This window comes from Canis lupus, chromosome X, assembly GCF_048164855.1.
Source record: "Canis lupus baileyi chromosome X, mCanLup2.hap1, whole genome shotgun sequence".
Classification (NCBI taxonomy): domain Eukaryota; kingdom Metazoa; phylum Chordata; class Mammalia; order Carnivora; family Canidae; genus Canis; species Canis lupus.
The window spans coordinates 92,922,969-92,937,198 of record NC_132876.1 but is presented as its reverse complement, the minus strand read 5'-3'; the positions used below and the strand labels follow the sequence as shown (position 1 = coordinate 92,937,198).

Sequence of the window (14,230 nt, the reverse complement as noted above, 5' to 3'; positions counted from 1 at the left end):
TTCTATTTTTTGAAACCGTTTCAGAAGAACACTTATGAAGTCTTCTTTAAATATTTAGTAGAATTCCCCTGAGAGGCCATCCAACCCTGGACTCTGGTTTGCTGGAAGATTTTTGATTACTGATTCAATTTCTTTGCTGGTTTTGGGTCTGTTCAGGTTTTCTATTTCTTCCTGTTTGTTGTGGTAGTTTATATGTTTCTAGGAATGCATTCATTCCTCCCAGATTGCATAATTTGGTGGCATACAGTTGCTCATAACATGTTCTTAAAATTGTTTGTATTTCATCAGTGTTGGTTGTGATCTCTTTCATTCATGATTTTATTTATTTGGGTCATTTTTCTTTTCTCTTTTGATAAGTCTCTTTAGGGGTTGATCAATTTTAATTCTTTCAAAGAACCGGCTCCTAGTTTCATTGATCTGTTCTGCTGATGTTTTGTGTGTGTGTGTTTTTCTTTTATTTCTGCATCATTGAAATCTGCATCATTTCTTCTGCTGGATTTAGGCTTCTTTTGCTGTTCATTTTCCAGCTGCTTTAGGTATAAGGTTGGGTTGTGTATTTGGGACTTTTCTCGTTTCTGAGTAAGGCCCATATTGCTATCCACTTCCCTCTTAGGACCACCTTTGCTGCATCCCAAAGGTCTGAACTGTCGTGTTTTCATTTTCATTTGCTTCCATGTGTTTTTGAACTCTTCTTTAATTTCCTGGTTAACCCATTCATTCTTTAATAGGATCTTCTTTAACCTCCATGTATTTGTGTTCCTTCCAAGTTTTCTCCTGTAATTCAAGTTTTAAAGCATTGCAGTCTGAAAATATGCATGGCATAATCTCAGTCTTTCTGCACATATTTTGTGGCACCCCAAAACAAGTATAATAGTGCTATCAAAGATCACTGATTACCAGAACAAATATAATAATGATGAAGTTTGAAATATTCTAAGAATTACCAAAATGTTAAAGACACACAATTGCTGTTGGAAAAATGTTACCGATAGTTAACAGGGTGCAGGGTTGCCACAAACCTTCAATTTGTAAAATCACAGTATCTATGAAGCATAATAAAGCAATATGCTTTACAACAAGGTATTGTCTGTACTTGTTCCGGAAGGGAAGAAGCCATGTGAGTGCTGTGTATAAATGCTGCTGGGTCCTTTTCTTCAGCAATACAAACCTACTGAGAACATCACCCACTTCTAGACTTCAGTATGTATGTTTTACCCTGATTAATCAGATTATAAAACAGGTTTATCTCTCTTCCTGCCAATTATGAGTAGAGTTCTTCAGGTCTTGAGTCACCATCTGAGTGACTTGAATAGAATTTGTTCAAAAATGGAAGTGAGAAAATCACAACAGAAAAGCACACATTTTATAAGAGAACAAATACTGCTTGATAGAATCTTGTACATATTGAATTTTGATCTGAAACCTACCTGTGATGAAACATTTACCTTGGGGATCCTCCCTCTGAAATGGTTCAGACCTCTCTGGCAGCTTCAGATTACTTTCATTATTTATATAATTGTAACCTTATCTAAAACTACTGAGACCCTTTAATGATTATTTCCTCTAAAAGCACTACTTTACCAAGTCTTGAAATCATATGCTCTTTCTGAAATCTTTTGGCTGCTTTCAGTTAGATAAAAGGACTACTTAAATAGTTTACAGAGATCTAAGCTTGGAGGGTTTTTTTGTTTGAATAACAATTATTAGTCTTATTTCATGTGAATTTTCTTCTGATTCACTAAGTACAAAATAAGTCTAGTTCCCAAAGAAAAAGTGATAATTACCTTTTGATTCAGATGTTACTCTGTAAAATGAGCCCACCTGCTTTTGACTACACATTTAATATGATGGAAAGAGTGAATTTTCTAGGAAAATGGCCACGCAGATTCAAAATATCTTCTAGATGAAGGCAGATTGCTTTTTGGCTTCCTCTGATGCCTTGCCTGTTCTGTTCAAGTCCCAGTTTCAACATTTATGTTTTAAATGACCTTTGTTTTATTATTTTTTAAAGAGGATTTTATTTATTCATTAATTCATTCATTTATGAGCACACCAGGAAGGGGAGGGGCAGAGGGAGAATCTCATCAAGAGTTGGATGCTTAAGTGAGCCACCCAGGCACCCCACCTTGGGCTTATTATTAGGTAACCTCTCTGTGCCTTCATTTTCTCATCTTCAAGTGGGGATAATAATTATGCCTTTATTATTGAGTGTCATTGATTGAGTTACTATACATAAAGTAAAAATCTGATTTTATAGGGGCACCTGAATGGTTCAGTTGGTTAAGCATTGGACTCTTAATCTCATTCAGGTCATGATCTCAGAATTGTGAGATTGAGGCCTGGGTTGGTCTCTATGCTGGGTGTGGAGCCTGCTTAAGATTCTCTCTCTGGGCAGCCCTGGTACTCAGCAGTTTAGCACCACCTTCAGCCCAGGGCCTGATCCTGGAGACTGGGGATCAAGTCCCACGTCAGGCTCCCTGCATGGAGCCTGCCTCTCCCTCTGCTTGTGTCTCTGCCTCTCTCTCTCTCTGTCTTCTCATGAATAAATAAATAAAATATTTTTTAAAAAAGATTTTCTCTCTCCCTCTGCCCCTCCCTGCTCACACACCCTCTCTCAAAAAAAATATATGATTTTATATTTTCATTTCTTAGACTGTAGATTATTTCCCAATATGCCAAATAAACCAGAAAAATATAATTATACAAGCCAAGCATGAAAAAAAAGGTCATTTTCATGTGCATTATTGATGCTTAATTATCTCAAAGTAATAGGACAATATAAAAAAGCCACTTTTTATTGTATTTATCTAAGGCTAGCATTATATAATTATTTGAAATCACCATCTCCCCCATATAATATTCTTTACAAAAAGCAAATACATGTGATTTGAAAGATTAGGAGGAAATTGTCATCTGCAGATAAAATTGACTACAAATCAGATATTTGATAGGTCTCCATAAATCCATGATGACTAACTTAGAATAAAATTTTTCGTTTAAGGATTCTGCTGTAAGGTGACAAATGTAAATGTAAAACATTTTTAAGCTATATAAAACAACTTTCAGAGTGATTATATTCTTTTTTAACCAGAAAGAAAGTTGGCCATCCTAAGTGACAATTTCATACAAAATGTTAATAGTGTATACATTTAGAAGTACATTTACATTTTTCTAAATGTCATTAGTTTGATTAAAATTTTATTAGTGAAACAAATGAATCACTTGACAATTTAAAGTTTTTGGTATTGTCCTACTTTTGGCTTATTTTAATATTGAACCTTGCATATTTTCATCTGTATATAGTCTTGAGGAGATCATACAATATTATAACGTGCAAATTTATCTTAGAATCACAGACTGTTGGAGTAATAATTTAGAAGATCTAGTTCAGAGGTGGAACATAGGTCATTTTTATGCCCTTTGTGGGAGGGGGTGCTCAGAACCCACTTCCTCCCATGGATACCACAAATTTACAAAAAAAAATATATTCCGTATGTAACTATAAAGAACCTGAGAACTAGATGAACTGCACCTTCACAACGAAAGACAGAAAAGATGCATCAAGAAGGGGAGGTGAGGCAGAGATATGGCCTCACTTGGGAACCCACCCCAGATGCAGTAACCCCACAATCAGAACACCCTCTGGAGTGAAGGGATTGTGCCACCCTGAGGGCCAGCACTGGAGATATGACCCCCAAAACGTCAGTTTTGAGAAAATGGTGATTAAGACCTGGAGAATCATAGAACTATGGGGAATGGTGATTCTGCTCTTAAATCCACTTACCCTGATAATCAGCATCAAAGCAACAGGTTGAAAAGTACCTAGACCATAAGTGAAGGAAGCTGAAGTGAAGTGGCTGCAGGAGAAGCAGGAATCTGCAGGGACTTTGTGTGAGGATGTAAGTGCTGGCAGACATTATCTCTGCAATTTCATCCTAACTTGCTGATGATGGAGCTGACAGTCAACATATTTTGTACTTTTCCTTTAGCTTGCTAGCATTGGAGGCTGTGCTTTGCCCACCTCATGTGACAACCAAGCCAAAACTGGGACAGACAAATGTCTTCAACTCCACTCTCCCTGTGCAGTGGCTGAGCTGCAGCCAGGACTGGTGAATACCCCAAGTTCTGCAGCTGCAGCCCATATAAAGGATGCCCATAGAGTACCTGACTGTGGTTGCCAGGGAAGACAGAACTTCTGGGCCACAGAATACAGTTCCTACATAAAGCCACTCCTTAATGGCTGAGGGAGACAGCCATTTTGCCTAATATATATAGACAAACACAGAGTCAGGAATGTGTCCAAACCAACGAACAAGGCAAAACCCGAGAAAAAGGTCATAATAAAATGGAGATAAGCAACCTATCTGCTAGAGTTCAAAATAACGGCCATAAAGATACAGAGCTTCAATGAAGAACGGATGTGCACAGCAAGCACTTCAATAATAGAAAATATAAGAAAGGACTAAATAAGTGAGGATACCTTAAGGGATCTCTGAAACACCATCAAGTGGAAGAACATTTGCATTATAGGGGTTCCAGAAGAAGAAGAGAGCAAAACCTAATCCAGAGAAGGAAACGGACATCTACATGCAGAAAGTCCAGAGAGTTCCACATAACATGAACCATAGAGAAACACACCATGACACATAATAATTAAAACGGCAAAGGTTAAGGATAAAGAAAGAATCTCAAAAGGAGCAACAGAAAAAGCAACATATTATATACAAGGAAAACCCCCATAAGGCTATGAGATTTTTCAGCAGAAACTTCAGAGGCCAGAAGGGAAAGGCACGACATATTCCAGCTGCTGAAAGGAAAAAAAAAGTGCCAAGAATTCTCTACGCAACAATGTTATTACTCAGAATTGAAGGAGAGCTTAAACGAGTTTTTCAGATAAGCAAAAGCTAAAGGAGTTTGTCACTACTAAACCAGCCTTACAAGAAATTTTAAAGGGAGTACTCTAAGCTAAAAAGTAAAGGAACTAATAATAATAAAATACACAAAAGTAAAAATATCACTTGGAAAGGTAAAGACAAAACGTAGTATGTCAACTACTTGTATGAAGAATAGAAGACAAAAGTACAGTTTATTAAAAATACAGCAATTAAGGGATACATAAAATTAAAGTTTATCATCATAGCTATAAAGCTTTGGAATGTGTTCAAAATTAAAGAGACTGTTAGAACATCTTATATATTTATGTGAGCCTTATGGTAACTACAAAGAAAAAATGTACAGTAAATACACAAAAGAAAAAGAAATCTAAACATAACCCTAGAGAATACATTAAGCCACAAGGGAAAAGAGAAGGAAAGGAACAACAAAAAGCAGTAAGTACCTACCTATTAATCATTACTTTAAATGGACTAAATTCTTCAATCAAAACACAGAGTGGGATGCCTGGGTGGCTCAGTGGTTAAGTGCATCTGCCCTTGGCTCAGGGTGTGATCCTGGAGTACCAGAATCAAGTCCCACATCGGGTTCCCTGCATGGAGCCTGCTTCTCCCTCTGCCTATGTCTCTGCCTCTCTCTTTCTGTGTCTCTCATGAATAAATAAATAAAATCTTTTAAAAAGGTTGTCTGAATAAAAAAAAAAAAACAAGATCCTTCTATATGCTGGCTATAAGAAACTCACTTCAAACCTCTTGATCAAGAACAAGACAAGGATACCCACTGTCAACACTTTTTATTCAATATGGTATTGGAAGTCCTAGCCACACCAATAAGACAAGAAATAAAAGGTATCTAAATTAGAATGCAGTAAAGCTTTCACTATTTGCAGTTGACATATACTATATATAGAAAATCTTAAAAACTCCACCAAAAACTTACTAGAATAAATGAATTCAGTAAAGTTGCAGGACACAAAATTAATATACAGAAGTCTGTTGGATTTCTATACACTAAGAACAAAATAGCAGAAAGAGTAAATTAAGAAAACAATCCCATTATAACTGCATCAAAAATAATAAAATACCTATGGATAAATTTAATCCAGGTAGTAAAAGACCTATACTCTGAAAACTTTAAGACACTGAAAGAAATTGAAGACAACATAAATAAATGGAAAGCTATACTATGCTCATGAAGTGGAAGAATATTGTTAAAAGGTCTATACTAGCCACAGCAAAATGCCAATGGCATTTTTCATGAAACTAGGACAAATAATCCTCTAAAATTTGTATGGAACCACAAAAGACCCCAAATAGCCAAAGCAATCTTAAGAAAGAAGAACAAATCTGGAGTATCATGATCTCTTATTTCAAACTATACTATAAAGCTATAGTAATCAAAACAGTATGGTATTGGCACAAAGACATATAGATCAACAGAATAGATAGCCTAGAAATAAACCCATGCTTACATGGTCAATTAACCTATGACAAAGAAGGCAAGATCATACAATGGCAAAAAGACAGTCTTTAATAACTAGTGTTGTGGACATTGGACAGGTACATGCAAAAGAAAGAAACTAGACCACATTCTTATACCATATGCAAAAATCAACTCAAAGCAATGTAGGGTATCTGGGTGGCTCAGTCTGTTGGGTGTCTAATTTTGGATCACTGCTCAGGCCTTGATGTCAAGGTTCTGGGTTTGGGCCCTGTGTTGGGGTCCACACTGAGCATGGAGCTTATTGGATTAGAAGAAGAAGAGGGGCTCCTGGGTGGCTTAGTGGTTGAACATCTGCCTGTGGCTCAGGTCATGATCCCAGGGTCCTAGGATCAAGTCCCACATTAGGCTCCCCACAGGGAGCCTGCTTCTCCCTCTGCCTATGTCTCTGCCTCTCTCTGTGGCTCTCATGAATAAATAAAATCTTAAAAAAAAAAAAAAAAAAGAATGTAAGACCTGAAACCATAAAACTACAAGAAAACATAAATAGTAAGCTCTAAGATGTCAGTCTTAGCAATTTTTTCTGGTGGGGGTGGGGGTGGAATATGTCTCCTCTGGCAAGGGCAACAAAAGCAAAAATAAATAAATGGGACTACATCAAGCTAAAAAGCTTTCCCACAGCAAAGGAAACCATTAACAAAAGAAAAACACAACCTACCGAATGGGAGAAGATACTTGGAAATGATATATCTGTTAAGGGATTGATATCTAAAATATATAAAGAACTCATACAATTTAGTAATGGCAAAGAAAAACCAACCCAATTAAAAAATGGGCACATGACCTGTATAGACATTTTTCCAAAGATGATCTACAGATGGCCAACAAACACATGAAAAGATGTTCAACAACATTCATCATCAGGGAAATGCAAATCAAAACTACAAATGAGATACCACTTCACACCTGCCAGAATGGCTAGTCTCAAAAAGATAAGAGATAACAAGTATTGGTGAGAATGTGTGAAAAAGGAAACCTTGTGTGCTTTTGGTGGGAATGTAATTTGATGCAGCTACTATGGAAACCAATGTGGAGGTTTCTCAAAAAAATTACAAATAGAACTACCATATGATCCAACAATTCCACTTCTGGGTATTTATCTGAAGAAAATGAGAATACTAATTCAAAAACATATATGGATCTCTGTGTTCATTGCAACATTATTTATAGTAGCCAGGATATGAAAGCACCATAAGTGCCCATCCATAGATGAATGGATAAAGATGTATGTGTATATATATATATATACACACACACACACAATGGACTTTTACCCATATAAAAGAATGAAATCTTACATTCGTGACAACATGGATGGACCTAGATGATATTATGCTAAGTCAAACAGAGAATGACAAATACCATAAGATTCACTTACATGTGGAATCAAGGAAAGAAAAAACAAACATTCACAGAACAAACTGGTGGTTGCCAGAGGGGAATGGGATGAATAGAATAAGTGAAAGGGATTAAGATACAACTTCCAGTTATAAAGTAAATCATGGGGATGTGTAGTGTACAGTAGAGGGAATATAGTCAATAATAACTTGGGATTCCTGGGTGGTTCAGCAGTTGAGCGTCTGCCTTTTGCTCAGGGCATGATCCCGGGGTCTGGGACTGAGTCCCCTATCAGGTTCCTTGCAGGGAGCCTGCTTCTCCCTCTGCCTGCCTCTCTCTCTCTCTCATGAATAAATAAAATCTTTTAAAAACTTTGTATGGTGACAGATGGTACCTAGACCTATTTGATCATTTTGTAAGATATAAAAATAATTATGGTACACCTGAAACTAACACAATGTATGTCAATTATAATCTAATAAAAAGAGTAATAGAAATCAAAAGGCCTCAGCCAAGTAAAAAGAAGTCAGGGATAAAAATAAAATCTCACAAATAAGAAACAATAAAGTCCAGGAACAAGTATCGGATTTCTTACCTGCATATTAGAAGCTGCAGTACCATGGAATACTACCTAGACCTCTGAGGGGGAAAAAAAAAAAACCTATACCCTAAGAGTCTGAAATATCATTATGATAACATTTATCAGCCAGGGTGAAGGAAAATTATTCATAGAGCTGAAAAAATTTAGAGACTATTTCCCATGAGTATCCTCTATGGAAAATTCTTCAAAAAGGACCATTCAACTGCAAAATAAGTCAGAACAGCAACTTCAAAATCAGGGAAGATGAAGAGAACAAATAGTATTGAGCAATGGTTCATGCAATGTATGTATAATTAAGTCTGAATGGATAATGATATAGTGACTAGGAATTGCTAATGTTGTAAATGCTAAATATTCTTTCTTGAAAAAAAAAAGCCAGTGTGACTAATTAAATATGACTATAAAACAACCACCTTTAGTGCCCAGAGTCTTTAACCATATTCATAGATTTATGTTAATGCCATGCTATCATGGGATATCTGGCATTACAATCCCTAGTCCAACTCCCTCTATTTGCCCATTTGGATAATGACCTGGTTCCCTTCCTTGATGCCAGATATTTACTGTCAGTGACGTGTAGTGCCTGCAAATAAATAGGATTGTGAGAAAAGCACTTACTGTTTAGGTTTAAACATTGAAAAAAGAATCAGTAGCATTGGGATTGGAGGTGGTCTTTGTGCCAAGGTATGAGATAGATTAATCAGTGAATTTGAGGCAGTGACTTACATTATACAAAAATTATAATAACTATTATTTGAGTGTTTATATGCTAAGGACTTAGACATGTTATATATGTTATTTCATATAATGCTCAGGCAGCCAATAAAGACAGATCAGTATTATCCTGTATTTCAGGTGAGGAAGCTAAAACTCAAGAGTAACTTGTCCAGGTCCCATAACTAGTAATTGGGTCAGGTAACCTTTTTATGTTTTCGGTATTTCCCCCCATACAAATATTAAAAGACTTGAACTACTGGGTCTTATATCTTCTGGGATTCTATGTTTGGTAATAACCTAACACAATTTCTTTACTAGCCTGAGCTTCCTAATAGGGACATAGTGTAATTATGACATTCAGTGAACATCTGTGTACTAAACTTTGGGGGTGGAGTGTTTGACTACCGAAAGTCTACAACAGACTAAAATAGCACATAACCAGTGATAATGATGGGGATCAGGGATAAGAAACTTCATAGTTGGATGTGGAAAATGATATTTGACATTTTTAAGGGAATATTATTTGGTTTAATTGGGAAACAGGAAATTGCTCATGCTTTGTTTTTCCACAGTGTCATAGGTGAAAATATAAATAACTCCCAAGTCTTGAAAGACTCCTGGAGTCCCACTGACCATTTTAGGGAGGATCCAGAGTAAATACCATAACATGATTTATTTGTAATTTCTTGTCATGGAAAATATAAGTAGTAAGTCATTTGAACCAACAAATCTGGTTTGAGGTTTTGGTTCATTATGTTAATAGTGCTCATTTGGTATTTCCTATCCTTCGATCATACTGATTTTTAATTTGTCTTTTATTTTCAGAAGGAGTTTTGGACCACCTACACAAAAGCACAACAAGGAGAGAGTAACAGAGGAAGTGACTGGTTTCAGTTTTACCTTACCTTTCCATTAATCTTTGGCCTTTTCATTATCCTTCTTGTCATTTTTCTAATTTGGAGATGCTTCCTCAGAAACAAAACTCGCAGACAGACAGTAACTGAAGGCCACATTCCTTTCCCACAGCATCTTAATATTATCACTCCACCTCCCCCACCAGACGAAGTGTTTGATAGCAGTGGATTGTCACCAGGCTTTCTGGAATATGTAGTTGGGCGCTCAGATTCCGTCTCCACTCGCCTATCCAACTGTGATCCCCCACCTACCTATGAGGAAGCCACTGGCCAGGCGAACCTCCAGAGGAGTGAAACAGAACCTCATTTAGACCCACCCCCAGAGTATGAGGACATCATCAATTCCAACTCAGCCAGTGCCATTGCTATGGTGCCTGTGGTCACCACTATCAAATGAAATTGCAACCTTTTTACTATAATCATTTTTAAAATACTAATGAAAGAACTTTCTAGCACTTTACCACTACATAAATGTGCATTGACTTATTTTATTGGACTCTGACAGCATACCACTTCACATTTTCTGATTTGATTTTCATTAATTTTATTTCCTACTATAAAATCATTATCCATGCTCATTTTCTCTAATATATGAAGAGGGAAAAACTTATTAGTGGAGGTCTTCATGTGATGAGATATATGTATGTGTATAGATATGTATTTATATATGCATACATATGTGTGTGTACATCAGCCCAGTATATGTGCAAGTGTCTTAAAAAGCCATTAACTTCTGTTTAAATCACCTATAAAGAAAACATTACTCACCAAAATTGGGAGTAGGGGAGACACCAACAATTTGTATAATAGATAGCCAGCCACATGCTGTTGAATTTTGAAAGTAAGATGAACTTAGTATGTTTTCTAATTCCTACTGGCTTTTGTTAACATCGTTTTTCTTCAACTACCTTAGGAAAAAATGCATGTAGTCAATCTTGATTTTAGGAACATCTCAGAGAAATGGAAGGCACAATAAAAACTTGCTTATAGTGTATAGCAAAAATATCATTGGTCATCAGTGGCATTTGGCTAGTATTGGAGGAAGGATTTTGCTGTTTACTGCTTTCCCTGCCCCCCAATTAAATAGTGTTTGCTTAGTGCCTTTGAATGTCTGATGCTATTTGTATTAACATCTTGGTATAGAGGATTTTCTGGCAACAGAATAGTTTCTAAAGTAGTTGTATGTATTAATGACAGGGAATAGATACAGATTTCTCCTTTGCTCATTTGTGACAATAATTGTTTTCTTTTTTGTTGTTTTATCGCCTTTTACTCTGTTGTCTACTCCCTCTCCTACCACCACAGAATCTGTAAGAACCTAAGAATTTAGTTAAAATTCTTGAAATTTTCTTAGTTTTTGTATAGACTGAAGTCTTTGCCTCAAGATGATTAGGAGGCAATTTTCCATTAAATTAAGAACTGTGATTTTATATTGCTCTCCAGTTGGTGGAGGAAAACTGCAAAGTCTGTGTTGTGCCAGGTGCACAATAAATCTGTTATAGTTTCACATAGATCTCATTATTGTTGCTATTTCATTTTATATTTTCGTCAATTTTTTTTTAAGTGCAGGATTTTTACTTTTCCCTTGGAGTAGAGGAACAGGCTATGAATGAACTGCCAACATAAACTGGCTCAGAAAAAAAAAGTCATTTCATATAAAGTTCCATTATGTATGTACTGATGGAAAATTCATTATACTGGTCAAGGAAATATCTATGCCACTCCCAAGCCTCCTTAGTGTTGGATAAAATGGTTAATGGAGGCAGAAGGAATGTAGATTCCGGAAGTGTCAGCCATATCCTGCTGCCTCCATCTCCATCACCACAGACCCTTCCCCTAATCCTGCCCCGGAACCCAAAGAAGTGCTGGGGAAAACCCTGAACTAGAAGTCAGGTGACCTGAATTCTAATCCTGTTCTATAAAAAAGGTACTTGCCATGGTACCCCGAGAAAGCCTGGATCTGCACCTCCAATTCCTTAACTCTGAAACAGATAATGTAATTTGTCCTGCTCTTCTCCAGGGACTTTAAAAGTATCTAATAAGATGGTGTGTATGAAAGTAATTTGTAAGATGTGAAGAGCTATCTAAGTGTGAGGTCATAGTATTGTTCTCATTGTGCTTAAGGGAGAATTTTCTCCCTCTTCCCCTAAAATGTATCAGAGCTTTCTTTCACATAGTGAGAAACAGAGTAGGCTGCTCCATTAATGGCTAACCTGCTCCTGATCTGAGTATCTGGGCTATTAAACTCCTGTCACTCTCTGGTCTATACCACTGCTGTGCCAATTTTTTTTTTTTTAAAGATTGCTATGCCAATTTAAGAGATGACAGCCAGTTTAGTATAAACAGGATTAAGCAGATGTTGGAAAGGGAACAAAGATGTATGTGTTTAGTTAATAGATTTTGTAGCTTTCATGAACTAAAATTAGTAAATCTTGACCTTGGTCTGAGTAGAAATGACAATATTATTTTGAATTTGGCTGTGAACATGCATTGACTTTTGGCTACTAGTTACAGCTAAAAGTGGGAATGTTTGATCCAGTGACTTGTGTGTGTATATATGGCTATTTTGGTTTATTTTTAAAGGAAAATTAAGGTTCCTTTTGTGTGGACTTTTTTTTTTTTTTTTTTTTTTTTTTTTGGTCATTAATATTAGGCGTTAGATTTAAAAAACCAGCAGTTTTTAAAGAGTGGCTGGCCCATGAACTCTTGGGAGTCCTTGAGAGCCTTTCAGGGCATCTGTGAGATCAAAACTATTTTCATAATAATACAAAGGCATTAGTTTAAGTTGTCTTTTCACTCTGTGTCTCAAAAAGTAGTTGAAAATGTAAAATGATGCCATTTCCCACAAATCTTTTTTCCGTTTTTGGAAATACAGCTATTAAAAAATATTTATGTTAACATGTAATAAAATTTTTTCAGTTTTCTTTTTATAAAGATTTTATTTTTATTTATTCATGAGAGACACACAGAGAGAGAGGCAGACACACAGGCAGAGGGAGAAGCAGGCTCCATGCAGGGAGCCCAATGTGGGACTCGATTCCAGGACTCCAGGATCACACCCTGGGCTGAAGGCAGCGCTAAACCGCTGAGCCACCCAGGCGTCCCTCAGTTATATTTTCTAATATGGCAAATACTGATGGATATAAACTACATAAACAAAAGCTCTTTGACATCCAGGTCTCGAATTTAAAAGAGTATAAAAGGGTCTGGAGACTACATGTTTTAGAATTACAGGATTAGAAAAAGGAGCGAGCAGGATATTCTATTACTATGTATATATTCTTGCAACTTTATATTTTAAAGTCTTGATATTGGATTTAATGCTGCCTCTTAAGGATACCTGAATTATAGTGTAAAATAGATGTTGGTTCTTGAAGCAAAAGCCAAATGCTTAATCTAACCAATGGCTACAGCTTTTGGCCTGTTGGTCAAAGAAAACGGACCATTCTGTAGTGATAACACTAGCCACAGATCTCATGGCAGCATTTATGGGATAATGACAGGATAAACAAAATACCACTCTCTTCAAGAAACATTCTCTTAGGTTTGTTTTCTTTGATTTTCATATAGGTTTTACATTTTTCAAAAACCCTTTTGCTACCCCATCTGGTTTTATAAACTAAGTTTCTTAACATTTGGCATAAATAAAGGGGCTTGTCTGGAGTAATACGTATTTTTTATGCTTTTGCATTTCTTACATGATTAATATTGCATTCACCTTTGGTCATTTTAACAAAGGTTTGTTTTTGCAGATATATGTAGTACCTTTCTTAAGCAGTAACTAAATTGAATCAACCAGATGATTTAAATGAGAGAATGGGCTTAATGGTCTTCCAGTGGAATGATTTCCAGACTTCCACATGCAGTGGTTGTGTCTGGAATCCTAGAACTGGTACTTTCTGCCTTACTGCTTGGAATATCACAGTGAATTATATCCATTTAAAGTGAATTAAAGGATTCCTTTTTTTTAATTTACCAGTACAAATACAAATACTGTATTTGATTGTTAATGATGACTTCAAGATTGATAATCTGATACAATAACTGTTGAAGTAGTTTTAACTTGGTTCTGTGTAAATAGCATGTATTTTATTATAATTCACATTTTTAAACACTTGGTTTACATTAAATTATGGTATTTAACTATTTTTATGTTTATACTAGGTAAGGTTTTTCTTATGTTTCTGTGTTTTTGGTATGCTAAATAAAGCTATTTTTAAACCCAAGAGATTTTTTTCTGCCATGTATTAATTATATTATGGTTGGG

At 36.0% G+C, this 14,230-nt stretch overlaps 1 protein-coding gene across 4 annotated transcripts in view; it reads left to right on the top strand.

Moving 5' to 3' along the window:
• The window catches only part of PRRG1 (proline rich and Gla domain 1), a 280,952-nt gene extending 266,763 nt beyond the window's left edge, over positions 1-14,189 (top strand). For all 4 annotated transcript variants that reach the window (XM_072816961.1, XM_072816962.1, XM_072816963.1 and 1 more), the window contains exon 4: positions 9,875-14,189. In XM_072816961.1, the coding sequence (XP_072673062.1) occupies positions 9,875-10,360 (486 nt within the window). In that variant the 3' untranslated portion in view covers positions 10,361-14,189. The remainder of the gene's footprint in view (positions 1-9,874) is intronic.
• Positions 14,190-14,230: the final 41 nt, after the last annotated feature.